Below are 15,073 nucleotides of genomic sequence, written 5' to 3'. Positions count from 1 at the left end.
AACTGATCTGTTCTGAAACTGGGCAAGTTTTTAGAAAAGTTTTTTGTAATTTTTATCATAAATGGATGAGTATTGATGATTGCATTTTGTTGCGTGTGAGTTGGAAGCTTTGTGACATATTATATACACGTCCAAATGTATGTGTTACAAAGGAAATATAAACTGTTTCCAATTACCAATTACCATGAGAACATAATTGGCCCCATGAATTATATCCTTATTATACCAAGAATTTAATAGACTCTCATGTTCTTTAATTTGATTCATTCCTTGTTTAAAAATGTTTCAAATAAATAAGATAATTAACAATATGGAAAAAAATATTATGTATTAAAAATTGGGACTGGTCCTTGGTCTACAACTGGCAAAGACCAAAACAAACCATTAATACCTTAGTAGCCAAAGTCCCCATGTATAAAGTGAAATAACACAGAGGTTATGTAAAAGATAATTATTAAGCCAGGAATAATCTTTGCCTTTTAATTGGAAAAGATTATTCTTGATGATTCACTGATTGTGATTTTAAAGAAAAAAATAACATAACTTTATAAATGTATACTTATTTTGCATGTAAAGGAGTACTAATCAATAGAAAATTTTCATAAATATCTAGCATGTGATTGTTTTGATTTTTCCAAGAAATACTTTTCTGGGAAATAATTCACTCTCAAATTTTTTTTCAAATTATCTGTATATTTGTATACGTATGTATACGTCCATGTGAATACATACATACACATATATTTGTATTTATGTAAATTTTGAAAAGAATAATTGCTATTTATCTATCTATACATAAATTAATATGAAGCAACATCCTTAGAGTAGTTCAGTTATTCTTATGTATAAAATGGCAAACGTATATTGTTGGTACTATATCAATGCCCTGGCTCTAAACATATGTTTTAATTTTGTTTCCAAACTAGAGAATACTATATCACTATGGTTAAATGGGTAAGCAATACCAAGACTGTGGTAAGATGGTTAAACCGACCTCAGAATATCTCCATCCTCACGGTCTGTGAGACCACTACTGGTGCTTGTAGTAAAGTGAGTATAATTTACTTTTCTTTTACGCCTAAAATGAAGTAGCTTATGCAGCTTTACAAAGGGGAATCAGAAAATGCTTTGTACAAAGAATTCAGTGTTTAACTTTTAAAACTAGTAGGAAAAGAATTACTCTATTGAGAATATATACTTTAATTTATAAAGCTTCCAAACTTTGAAGTGAACAGTATTGATGATAAGCAGAAAAGAACAAACTGAGCTTTTAAAAACCAAATTAATTTTTATACAGCATGAAGTATAATCCAAGCCATGTTAGCTTCTTTCTCAGATATGGAATTTTTCTCCATATTTTGTCTTTGATTATCTTGAGAATATAAGAAGTTTCCTTCCTATCTTCTTTAAACATATTCCTTTTAATTTTTTCTGCAGTTCGGATAGATCTAATAAAATAACAGTGTTTCTGTCCCATAATTAAGTAAAACAAGTAAAAATATTAGTTCACAAACCACTCTTTTAAAATCATGTTACATTTCAATTCCTAATATCAGTTTTTATAAACTCTGTAGTAAATTCAGTGTATCATTTTTAAGATTCCTGGTAGAGAAAATATTGCAATAAGTTTAAATGGTTATGTGTATGGTATTTGGGTAAAGGATTTTTAGATTAACAACTGAATTTTCAAAATTCTGTTCTGGAAAAGATGTAGTAAATGTTACCTGACTAGTTTTTCTGTTGTAAACAACTGTAAAATTGTACAAAATATGCAAAACAGCTGTTTTCAGATATGGGACATTAGGAGGATCATGACCATAAATGCTGAAATCAAGTAAACGCACAAAATCAACCTTGCTATGACTTTCTATTCACAACACTTTTGAGACCAAATGGCAAGGAGATGGAGCCCAAGCAGAGCAAAAAGATCTTTATGATCTAAGTAGACAGGGAGAATCAGAGTTTGAGGTTTTTTGATGACTAGCATTTACAGGACAGGGACCAGAGAAGTTGGAGCTATATAGAAAAGGACTCCAGCAATCTATGAAGAGTACCCCTTAAGTATTAGGCTCAATGCTTAGCTGTGCATACATATATGCTTCCATGTTGTCTTAAAGAAAACAACCACTAAAAATTTTTGAAGCAAATGAAGAATCTGCAAGTTGCAAAGTACTTAGGGACGTTAGAGTTCTGAACAACAATAGTGAAGAGATCTCCCTGAAAACCCCGGGTATTCAACTGAGAACCCAGAAAGAAAGAGCATTAAAAGTAGGGCTATTCTAGACACCTTCTAATCACCTTTCAATTATACTGTAAGGTATCAAGTTCATCTGTCTGTAAATTAACTGTCTACTAGGACAAAGTTTACATTTTTAAAGGGAAAATTACAATTAATAAAGACTATCAACAATGTAGCATTTATAATGTCAATCATATGATCAATACTATATATGTAGAAAAGTGAAAAATATAACCTACTCCCCTTCCTCAAAAATATCCAGTAAAAGCTGACCTACAAAGGATAGTAATATTGGAATTAGCAGACACATAATGTTTTAAAAGTTATTAGAAATGATAAATGTTTGAAGTGATGGATATCTTAAATACACTGATTTGATTATTGCACCTTGTATACACATATCAAAATATCACATGTACTCCAAAATATGTATGATTATTATGTACTAATAAAAATTAAAAATTAAGGTATAAGTAAAGTACTATGAAGAGAAGAAATCTCATGTGTGCAGTTAAATGAGTTTTGGCAAATGGATATATCCCATAATTCACATCTCATCATAATGTAAAACATCCCTATTATCCCAGAAAGCTTGTTTGTCCTCTTTTCCAATTAATATCAGTTCCCAAAGGCAACTAATATTCTTATGTCTATTATAAATTGGTTTTGCATGTTTTTAAATTTCATATAAATTCACTTATACAATCACAAAGTTATTAGAAATAAATCTAACAACTTACAAAGGAGAATAGCTCCAATAAATAAACAGATGAGAAATTTTAGTAGAGAAATACAAACTTTAAAATGAAAATAAAATTTCAGGAACTGAAAAATACGATATTTGAAATGAAAACATTGAATAGACAATTCAGAAATAAATACGTATGTTTATAGTGAACTGATTTCCAACAAATGCATCAGAACACGTATCAGGGAAAGGACAGCCTCTTTAGTAAATATTGCTGGGAAACTGGATGTCAATGTGTGGAAAGATGAAACTAGATTTGTATCTCTCACCATATATACAAAATTCAACTAAAAATAAAAACTAAACCATAATTTCCAAAACTATAAAACTACGAGAAGAAAAAGAGAAAATGCTTATGGACATTGGTCTAGGCAAAGATTTTATGGCTAAGACTTCAAAAGCACAGACAAAAAGAAATGTAAATTGGTACAGCTATTATGGAAAACAGTATGGAGGTTTCTCAAAAAACTAAAAATATAATTAACATATGTTAGTAGCAATTCTACTACTGGGCATTTATCAGAAACAAAGGAAATTAGTATATCAAATACATACCTACATCTGATGTTTACTGCAGCTGTGCTCATAATAGTCAGGATGTAGAATCAACCTAAATGTTCATCAATAAATGAATATAGTTTTTAAAAATTATATATGTATGCTTTTTTAAAAAGTGTGTGTGTGTATATATAGTATACATACATAAAACATTCCACTGTACATATACAATGGAATACTATTCAGCCATAAAAAAGCATGAAATTCTGTCATTCATGGCAACATGGATAAGTCTGGAGGACATTACGTTAACTGAGATAAGCGAGTCAACACAAAGATAAATATTACATGTTCTTACGTCTATCTGGTAGCTAAAAGAAATTAAGGTTATAGAAGTAGAGGGTAGAATTGTGTTTATTAGAGTCTGAAAAGCTTGGGCGGAAAGGATAGAGAGTAGTTAGTTAACAGATACAACATCACAGCCATGTAAGAGGATTGAGTTCTAGTGTTCTGAAGCACTGAAGGTTGAATGTGGTTAATGATTTAGTGTATATTTTCAAATAGCTAGAAAAGAGAATGTTGAATATTTAGAACACATAAAAAATGATAAATGTTTGAGGTAATGGATATATTAGTTATCCTGACTTTGTCATTACACATATTTTACATGTATCAAAATAGCACTCTGTATTTATAAACATATACAATAATTACATGTCAACTAAAAGGAAAATACATCACCAAAGTGAATGTATGAAAAGGAAGAATACTTGAATAATTTTACATCAATTAAGATAAAAAATAAAGAATGAATTAAAGATAAATTTATTTAGTAAATTAAATAAATTTAATTCATAATTAGAAACCTTGCCACAAAGAAAACTCTAGAAGCGGGTGTATTCATTGATGGATTCTGTCAATTATTAAGGAATAAATCCTATAATTCCTTGTCTTCATTTGTTTTGTGCTGCCATCACAACCTACCACAGGCTGGGTAGTTTATAATGAACAGAAATTTATTGGCTTGCAGTTTTGGAGGCTGGGAAATTCAAGGTCAAGAGGTTGGCATCTGGTGAGGGACTTCTTGCTGCATCATCCCATGACAGAAGGGCAAAGAGAGGGTGAGAGAGAGAGAAACAAAAGGAGGCTGAACTTGTCCTTTTATAAGGAGCCCACTCCTGTGATTACAAACCTACTCCCATAATAAAGGCATTAATCCATTAATGATGGCAGAACCCTCATGGCCTAAATACCCCTTAAGATTCCACCTCTTAATACTGTTGCAATCACACAATCACAATTACATTTTAACATGATTCGGGAGTGGGCAGCAAATGTTCAGACACTATAACATTCTTACTAAGGAGTATATGATAGCATCCCTATACTGCTTAGAAAGTGAAGAAGAAAGATAACATTTCAACTAATATTATAAGAGTAGAATAATACTGATACCACAACTAGACAAGAAAAATACAAGAGATGACATTTTAGACTGATCTCTCTCATTAACACATGTAGTAGTCTGTTTTCATGCTGCTAATAAAGACATACCCGAGACTGCACCATTTCCAAAAAAAATAAATAAATAATAAGGTTTATTGGACTTACAGTTCTGCATGTCTGGGGAGGCCTCACAGTCATGGCAGAGGGCAAGGAGGAACAAGCCACATCTTACGTGGATGGCAGGAGGCAAAGACAGAGCTTGTGCAGGGAAACTCTCACTGCAAAATCATCAGATCTCGTGAGACTCATTCACTATCACGAGAACAGCAAAGGAAAGACTCGCCCCCATAATTCAATCACCTCCCACCAGGTTTCTCCCACAACACATGGGAATTGTGAGAGTTACAATTCAAGATGTGATTTGGGTGGGACATAGTCAAATCATATCAACACAAATATGAGAAAATCTTTAAACATATCAATACTCAATTCCAGCAATATAAATAGAGGATAGTGCATTATGATCAAATGAGGTTAATCCCAGGAATTTAAGGTTGGTTTAATATTGAAAACCAATCAATATAATTTATTATATTAAGAAAAAAGAATTAAATATCTTGGTAGATGAAGAAAAAGCAATTGATAATATTCAAAACCAGTTCATGATAACTTTCAACATAAATGAATAAGAAGAGACATCCCCAATCCGTTAAAAGATACTCATAAAGTACCCCCTTACTGAATGTGCAAACACTAACCTTATTCATGTTAAGATTAGCAGTGAAGTAAGGGTATCCATTCTCAGTACTGTGATGCAAACTTTTCCAGAGGCCCCACTTAGCAAGGAATCAGGATAGTGTTAGGAAAGGAAGAAGTAAATCTGTATTTACAGATAACAAAATTGTGTACATTAAAAAAAAAGCCTACAAAAAATCCTAGAATACAAAATCACAATGTGTAAGGAAGCAAATGGGGTAAAATATAAACAAGTGGCAGGTAATTCCAGAGGGTATTCAGGTTTCTCAAACCAGTATTCTAACTTGTCTATGAGTTTGTACTTGTTTCAAAATAAAGAATGAAGAAACAACAAAAATTCTATACGTTAGTGACATTAAGTAAAAAAGTCAGTTAAAATACCATTAAAACCCTTAAAACTTTAAATACACAATTATAAACTTAACAAATATTGTGAAATGCCCCAATACTGAATACTGCAATGTTGCTAAAAGGCATCTGAAAGACCTACATAAATGGAAGCTATTCCATGTTTTTAAATAGAAAAGATTAATATTATTAAGATATTAATTCTACCCAAATTTAACCATAATTTTAATATAAAACCAATTAAAGTCCCTTCTGATTTTTTTGTCAGAACAGGCAAGCTGTTTTTAAAATTAGTATGGAAACAAAAAAATACCTGAACAAGTCAAAGCAATCCTGTAAAAGAATAAAATTGAAGGAGTTAGCCCTACCTGATTTCAAGAATAAATGAAAAGCTGCAAAAACCTGGAGATGCTAGTGGAGGCATAAGGACCACAAATAGGTCAACTAAATTGAATGGTTTCCAGAGAATAAACCCACATTTATATGATTGATTGATTGTCTACACAGGTGCTAAGGCAGTTCGATGGAGAAAAATCGTGCTGAAATAATTGACATCCCTATTGGATTAAAACAAAAATGATATTTGACATCTCATATAATATTCTAAAATCAATTTGGGATAAATCATAGCCCTAAATTTAAGAGCTAATACTGTCAGTGTTCTAGGGGAAAATATGAAATAAAACCTTACTATACTGAATAAGCCAAAAAATCATTAATTATGAAATAATAAATTGGACATCAATAAAATTAGAAACTTCTCATGAAAGACACCATTAAGGAAATGGATCTGCAAACTACAGTCTGGGAGAAAATATTTTGCAAAATGTGTATCAGACAAAAACACATATAAAGAAATTCTATAACTCAATAACAAAAATACAGCCTCATAAAAACATCAAAACATGTGAAGAGTTACTTATAAGGAAGAGAATGAACACATGAAAAAGTACTCAACATTTGGCGAGGCATAGTGGCTTATCCTTGTAATTTTAGTAATTTGGGAAGCTGATGTGAGAGAATCTTTTGAGGGCAAGAGTTCAAGACCAGCCTGGACAACAAAATGAGATCCCATTACTATGTACAAAATTAAAAAATAAGAAATAAAAGTACACAACTTCATTAGACATTAGCAAAATATAGATTAAAATTTTAACAATATAATACTACACATCATTAGAATGACTACACTAAAATCTCAAAAACCTGACCACATTAACTGTTAAAGAGGACGTGAAGAACAACAATTCTCATTCTTTGCAGGTGGGGATGTAAAATGATACTATTACATTAAAATAATATTTTAGTTCCCAATGAAGTTAAACATATATGTAAATACAATTTTTTGTGTATATATGAATTAGACACACATATATATACACACACACACATATATAAAAACATACATTATAGGTCGGGTATGGTGGCTCATGCCTGTAATCCCAGCACTTTGGGAGGCTGAGGCATGCAGATCACCTGAGGTTGGGAGTTCGAGACCAGCCTAACTAACATGGAGAAACCCTGTCCCTACTAAAAACACAAAATTAACCCGGCATGTTGGTGCATGCCTGTAATCCCAGCTACTTGGTAGGCTGAGGCAGCAGAATTGCTTGAACCTGGGAGGTGGAGGTTGCTGTGAGCCGAGATCATGCCATTGCACTCCAGTCTGGGCAACAACATTGAAACTCTGTCACAAAAAAAATACAAAAAACAAACAAACAAACAAAAACGCATACATTATAATTCCATTATAAAGTATTTGCGCACGAAATGAAAACTTGTGTCCACCAAAGGATTTGTGAAAAATAGCCTGTAGAGAAGCTTTATTTACAATAGCTAAAAAGTGGAGACTATTTAATTGTCCACTAACAGGGAACAGACTTTAACGTAAGGCATAGCTACACAATGGAATTCTACTTGGCAGTAGAGACAAAATACTGATATACTCAACAACATGAGTGAATCTCAAAAACGTGTGGTGTGAAAGAAACCTCACACTACAGAGTACATAATATGTATTTAATGCATGATTTTGATTATGTGAATTTCTAACACAGGCATATGCTGTCTCTGGGGAAAAAGATCAGACGTGATTGCCTTTTGAGAACCCCTGGGGAGGAGCATGAGATAATGTTTTGGGGAGAAATAAAGATCCTATAACTTGATGGGATCAATTTGTCAAACTCATCACATGATATACTTCAAATCTGTGCAATTCACTATAGGTGAAAACTTTAAAACATATTATTTAAATGGTCTATGAAGGAAAGACCTCCAGAGGCTGACTTTTCTCTGAGTAGAATGATGAGCATAGTCGTGGAAATGACATAGTTAAATCAACCATTTGATGCTCTTCTCATTAGGCTTGTATTATTAGAAAATTTGTCTCTTTCTTTTGACTATATTATAGATTGACTGGGATTTCTCCACGTATTTGTTAAAGTGTTCTGGCTGGTTTCTTATTTGGCTGATTAGTAAGTCATTTAAAAACTGGCCTAGAGGCCAGCTGTGGTGACTCATGCCTGTAATCCCCACACTTTGGGAGGCCAACGTGGTCAGATCACCTGAGGCCAGGAGTTTGAGACCAGCCTGGCCAACATGGTGAAACCCTGTCTCTACTAAAACTACAAAAATTCGCCAGGCATGGTGGTGCACACCTGTAATATCAGCTACTCAGGAGGCTGAGGCGGGAGAATTGCTTGAATTTGGGAGGCAGAGGTTGCAGTGAGCCAAGATAGGGCCACTACACTCCAGCCTGGGCAACAAAGAAAGACTTTGTCTTAAAAAAAAAAAAAAAAAGAAGACACAGGCCAGGCATGGATAGCTCACACCTGTTATTCCAATATTTTGTGAGGCCAAGTGGGGAGAATGGCTTGAGGCTAAGAGTTCGAGACCTACCTGGGCAACATAATGAGACACCATCTTGATTTTTACATAAAAAATTAAAGTAAAAATTTAAAAATCAGTCTACATATATTGTAGTTAATTAGAGAAAGCCCTTCTAGATAAAGATATTGTAAATATTTTCATTGCATACAGATAACTGCAAAGATAAATTAAAATGCTTCAATAGAAAACAGATACAGTAATCCTATCATACTATTGATTTGACACCTTATTGATATTGTAATATATTTTACTCTATGTATGGAGTTTAAAAAACTTGCATTATGTTAATTGAAATAATGAGACAAACAATAACACATGAAGTTTTGGGCTCTCATGGGTTCTACCAAAACTTAAAGGTACTAACAAGCAGTGGCATTGGTGTCTATTTTATTTCTGTGCTTTATAGATATCAATAATGGTTATTGCTAGGGTGTAAATGGAGAATAAAGAAATTATTCAGTTAGATTTTTTTTGATATCTTCACGTAATGAAGATCTATTGAAAAAAATGCCCTGAAAATAGAAAGTGATTAATTATAATGTAATCATAATATGAATTTAGAAAAAGAAATTAGTATTTTAAAACCTATAAATAATGTATTATTAACAATTTGAGATGGGTACCTCTGCATATAGGAAAATCCCTAATATATTGTTACTTATCTTTCTTAATTCAAATAGTTTTATTATAGAATCATTTCTTTCAGGAAACTACAAGATATTTCATGTCATTACATGTAAACGGTGTTTCTAAAGCTTGTTTTTTGTACACATATTTAACTTGAGGCTAAATTAGTCTAATTTTGCTTTTTGTAAGAGCCAAAAGTCTTCGGCTCTGTTTTGAAGGGCCACATAATTTTGTCATTTCAAATGTTTCATATTTTCCTCAAAGACTGAGTTACTACTGATAAGAAAAAAAGAAGGCCATGATTATGAGTGAATTGAATATTGAAAGAATGTCTACTTTTTAATTTTATGCTTGGCTGTTTGCCCAGTTGCTTTGAAGGACTTAATAATTTTGTCTCCCAATGATGCCTAGAGGTGAAAAGAAATAGTGTCTGGTGGTTCAAAACAGTTTGAATGAGGTAATCAAACAGAGCTGGAAAATGATCTTCTATCCCTGGTGAGGTACTGCTGGGAATTCTGAAAGAGTTCACCAAAGAAAAGACTTTATAATTAAATTATCATTTAGTCCCTATTCTCTACTTACTCATTCAGATTAAATCAATAATGACAATGAAATCTCTCATGGTATTTCACCAGTTGAAGAGAGGTAAAAAAAAAAAAAAAAACCTGATGATCACTGTGTTTTTAAAAAGTTGAATTTATATATGCTCATTTTGGTCTTTAGATGCTTCATGGAGTTACTTGTTTCGTTTCAGAAATATGAGATGACATCAGATACGTGGCTCTCTAAGCAGGTACAGTATAGGTGGTCTGTCACATCTTGGCCATTGTGACCATCCTGTTTACCCATTTCTTATGTGATAACTTTCTGTGAAAAGTACGAGTTTAAGGCTTTGCTAGGTTTGACAGAGTGATCCTTTAAAGGATCACTTATCACTTGGGCTTTATATGGCATCATTTGTGAAAAGGTTACTTCCATTTTTTTATGAGACATAAATTGCAGAATAACTGCCAGGATCACTTTTTAAATTATTTTGGGTAAGTACACTTTTGTGTAGATGAAGGAGAAAAACTCAGGACCTAGCCAAACTGGACATCATTAGCATTGTTCAAATTGTCTGAAAAATTGACCCGACCTTTACATAAATTGATCATGGAGATTATTCAAATAAATACTTCTCTTCTTAGTTGTATTCTGGCTCACAATTCTAGTTTGTGACATAAATGAGGCTGGAATCAAGATGAACATAATGGACTAAAAACCTAATCACCGTTACATGGTCTCATCCTGGACAATTCAGAAGGAAACATAAAGAGCTTATTTAAATATAGCTGAATTCATTTTACTCTTAACTCCATTACTGAGTTTTTACAAAGGGAAATAATATGTGTGGTATGGTTTGGTTTGGTTTTCTTTTTGTTCTTTAAAGCCCTCTTTTATTTTATATTCTGTCTGTGGTGTTAATGACCACCCATCCATATTTTGAGACCTTCACATTTATCCAGACACTTCAGTGAGTTCTGAAATATCCAAATTTATGCTTGCCATCTCCTCCTAAATCTGTAAAAGTAGCTTCACACTCCCCAGGTCTGAACTGAACTCATTCCTTTTCTAGTCAGTCTTACTTATTTTTATCATAGGAGTCAATGACATAATTATCCATGCGGATCTTAAAACTATTTATCTAATAGGCATCCTTGGATATGTTCTCATTTTTATCTATATATGATTAATACGTACAGATTTTACTTTCAAACATCTCTCAAGTCAATTTACTTTCCTCTAATTCACAAGCACTGTCCATGTTCAAACTACAGATCCAGCATGTCTCAACCCCCCAGGCACCTGCCAATCTGTTCACATTGCAGGCTGACTGAGTGACCTTTTTAAAATATGTATTTAATTGTTGCTACTAACATTCCCCTCATACTTGCACTTCCACAACTCAAAGAACTTTTCTCTCTTCTTTCTGTCCTTCAGATAAAAACTAACATCCTTAAAAGGTCCACAAGTGATGAAAGTGAAAACTTTTTCAGCTCTGTGTCATAGAATCATTTTACCTGTTTTCTCCAGTCTAGCTACATGGACCCTCATATGCACAGGGACTTCATGAGTGGCCTTCCTTCTGAACAAAATTCCCTCAAACTTCCTTATTCGAAGCCTATTTATTTTTCAAACCTTGGCTTAAATCGCCTACATAAGAAGTCACTTCCTCTAACTAGACTAACCAAATCACATCTCCCAATAAAAGTTATATTAAAGTCAAGTGTAATCTTTGTGTAACACTTACACAATTATTGTTATGATTTTTTTTTTTAACTAAGATACAAGGGCGTGAGGATGTTTATTTTTTGCTCCTAATTGTCAATCAAATGCCTAGTATAGAATTCGATATGTAAGAAGAGCTCAATAGATAGTAACTGAATGATTAAGAACAAAAGTAAAAAGGATTATAAATAATAGTTTGTCTGAAGGGTAGGTAGATGGATAGACACAAATTCATGCTTGTATATATATTATGAGTATATGTGTCTTTATACATGATTATCTATTAATATAAATACTTTTACCTTGGTCAATATACAAAATAAAATAGAAAAAAAAAACCTGATTTTACAGCCAATAATAGACTCGCAAATTTCAATTAGATATAGAAAATAAGAACAATGAAAAATATATAACACATAATACTGATGCATTCTGAATTTCCCTCCATTCTTAAACATCTTTTGCTGTTACTTTTATTGCCAGTGACATTCATAATAGTTTAACATATGTTAACATAATGCATGTTCTTTAGAGATTATGCTATCTAATTTTTAAATCCCAAATTTATGAATGTTTAATAGAAACTTTTTTTAAAAAAGCAAAGCATCCAGTTATTATTCAGTTAGTAAATGCCGTTGGTCATTTTTCACAGTTGATTTTTTTCTTCAGAAGCTCTAAGAGAATTTTATGAAATACTTAAGAGTTATATGAAATTTAATGGATGAGCATGGTAGCAGTAATAAGAAGCAGCAAATTTCGAAGATAATTATACATTTAATAGAATCATCATATACTCTTTTTGCATAGTAGATAAGGCAAAGAGAAGTAGGCATGCTTAGCCTAGCTTTCAAGGGACATGCAGTTGGGATGACCACTGTATGATAGATTTGGTCAAGGGATAGAGTCCAATATCCCCAGTTCACCATCTTGTGTGTCAAAAACACTGACTTGTATAATGTCATGAAACTGAGCAGTGAGATTGACACCACCTGTATGGAACTGAATGTTTATCACCAGACATTGTCAAGTGTGGGGAGCAGATTTTTTAGTCCAGCAAGGCGTTTGAGATTGTAGCCCTCATCTATTCCTGTTCTGAACTACTTCTAAGGTACTAGAACTGGGAAGAAGGCAATGTAAATGGGAGAATGCTCATATATCCGTATATGAGAAAAAAGCTATTCATCTTTTGAGAGAAGTACAAAGGGAGAATGGTAAGGGAGGAGTTGCTATGTGGGGGTAAATCTGGTGGCTAGAATGATATATATAACTAGTATTTTTGTTCATTGTATCCATATATTCATTTATTCACCAATTATGAGTTGGGACCAACCGTGTCCTAGGCAATAGATCTAAAAAGATAAAATTTAAAATTTAGTTCAATTATTAATTGCCTAGTGAAGGAAGCCAACAAATTAACAGATCAATGTAATAGACTGCATTGGAAGCCATGATAAAGATGAATCCAAGATACTTTTTAGAATATCTGAGGAGAGATTTCCTAACTAGAGAAATCTTTGAAATTCTTTTGTTTCATGAGAATAAGTAAAAAAATGAATAAGATTTAGCAGAAAAAGGAAGACGAAAAGGTGGTTCCAGACAAAAGAAACTCCAAGAGAGATATATCCCACAGGAGCAGGAGATGGAACAAATAGAATTATTGACTTTATTATAGTTGAAAGAAGTGATTCACTTAGTCAAGTATTTTGTCAGTATCCATTATATGCTCAGTTATACAATTTTTCCAACCTTGAATGGTATATTACTTTAGAATTTTAAATTTATTACATATGTTACTTATATTTTCCTGAATGTTCATAAGGCAGATAAGGAAAATATCCTTATTTTACTGTCAAAAGATGTATTATAAATGAAGCTAAAATCAGACTGTTCAGTATATTAAAATACTTATAATTGACTGATTCATTCGGTAAATAATTATTGAGCTCAATTTACATGATATTCACTGTTCCAGGTGCTACAGATGCAATAGTGAAAAATACAAGTTTCCTGCCTATGAGGCGTACATTTACAGAGAACTGTATACATACATACATACATATGTAAATATGAGACTGGTGCAGAAGTAATTGAGGTTCTTGCCATTACTTTTAATGGGAAGAAGGCGATGTAAATGGGAGAATGCTCATATATCCGTATATGAGAAAAAAGCTATTCATCTTTTGAGAGAAGTACAAAGGGAGAATGGCTTTTAATGGCATTGCTTTTCCTGGCAAGAACCTCAATTAGTTCTGCACCAATCTCATATATATATATATATTCATATACGATATGTACATATGTACATACATTCATATACATATTTTGCCATCAAAAGTAATAGCAAAAACCACAATTACTTTTGTACCAATCTCATGCATACATACATACATTCATATACAAACAAACACATATACACAAATCATACATTGAATGGTCATAGTTGCTGTATTAGTCCATTCTTGCACAGCTATAAAAGACCAGGTAATGCATAAAGAAAAGAAGTCTGATTGGCTCTAAGTACTGCAGGCTGTACAGAGCATAGTAGCTTCTGCTTCCAGAGAGGCCTCAAAAAGCTTCCAATCATGGCCGAAGGCAAACATGGAGCAACATTTCACGTGGCCTGAGAAGGTGAAAGAGAGGGATGGGGTAGGCATTATACACTTTTAAACAGCCAGATCTTGTAATAACTCATTCACTCACTATCATGAGACAGCACCCAGGGGATGCTGCTAAACCATTCATGAAGGATTCATCCTCATGATCCAGTCACCTCCCACCAGGCCCCACCTCCAACACTGGGGATTTCAATGTGACATGAGATTTGGTTGGGACACAGATCCAAACTATATCACATGCTATGGAAAACTAGAAAGAAAATAAAAGGAGATGATGGATGTCAGATAGAGTTGGATGGTCTGACTTTCCTAGTCTCACTTTATATAGAGTAATAAGGAAACACCTTATTGATAAGGAGATTTCAGACCAGAGACCTGAAAGAGATAAGAGGAAGAGCCAGACCAAGAGAATACAAAGTACAAAAGCCCTGGAACAGGATCATGCAGGAACCCAGTGAAGAAGCAAGAAAATGAAAAAGATGAGATCAGAAAGACAGTAGAGGGCCAAGTCATCTAAAAGGGCTTGAAGGTGATTGTGCAGAGCTACTCAGAACCCATATCAAAGCCTTGCTTTATACCATATATGTAATCACTCTCATGAATCCAGCAGAAAAAACTCAATGTTTTGTCAGATAAATA

At 32.9% G+C, this 15,073-nt stretch overlaps 1 protein-coding gene across 1 annotated transcript in view; it reads left to right on the top strand.

Annotated features, from left to right (window-relative positions):
* DPP10 (dipeptidyl-peptidase 10 (non-functional)) overlaps positions 1-15,073 on the top strand; it is a gene marked incomplete at its 5' end in the record, with an annotated part of 598,060 nt that overhangs the window by 485,054 nt on the left and 97,933 nt on the right. Inside the window, 2 exons of the mRNA XM_012002083.1 lie at positions 927-1,050; positions 10,306-10,344. Coding sequence (XP_011857473.1) covers positions 927-1,050; positions 10,306-10,344 — 163 coding nt within the window. The remainder of the gene's footprint in view (positions 1-926; positions 1,051-10,305; positions 10,345-15,073) is intronic.

This window comes from Mandrillus leucophaeus, unplaced genomic scaffold (genome assembly GCF_000951045.1).
Source record: "Mandrillus leucophaeus isolate KB7577 unplaced genomic scaffold, Mleu.le_1.0 Scaffold677, whole genome shotgun sequence".
NCBI classification, from domain to species: domain Eukaryota; kingdom Metazoa; phylum Chordata; class Mammalia; order Primates; family Cercopithecidae; genus Mandrillus; species Mandrillus leucophaeus.
The sequence above is the reverse complement of the archived record's forward strand: the minus strand, read 5'-3'. Positions and strand labels throughout refer to the sequence as shown.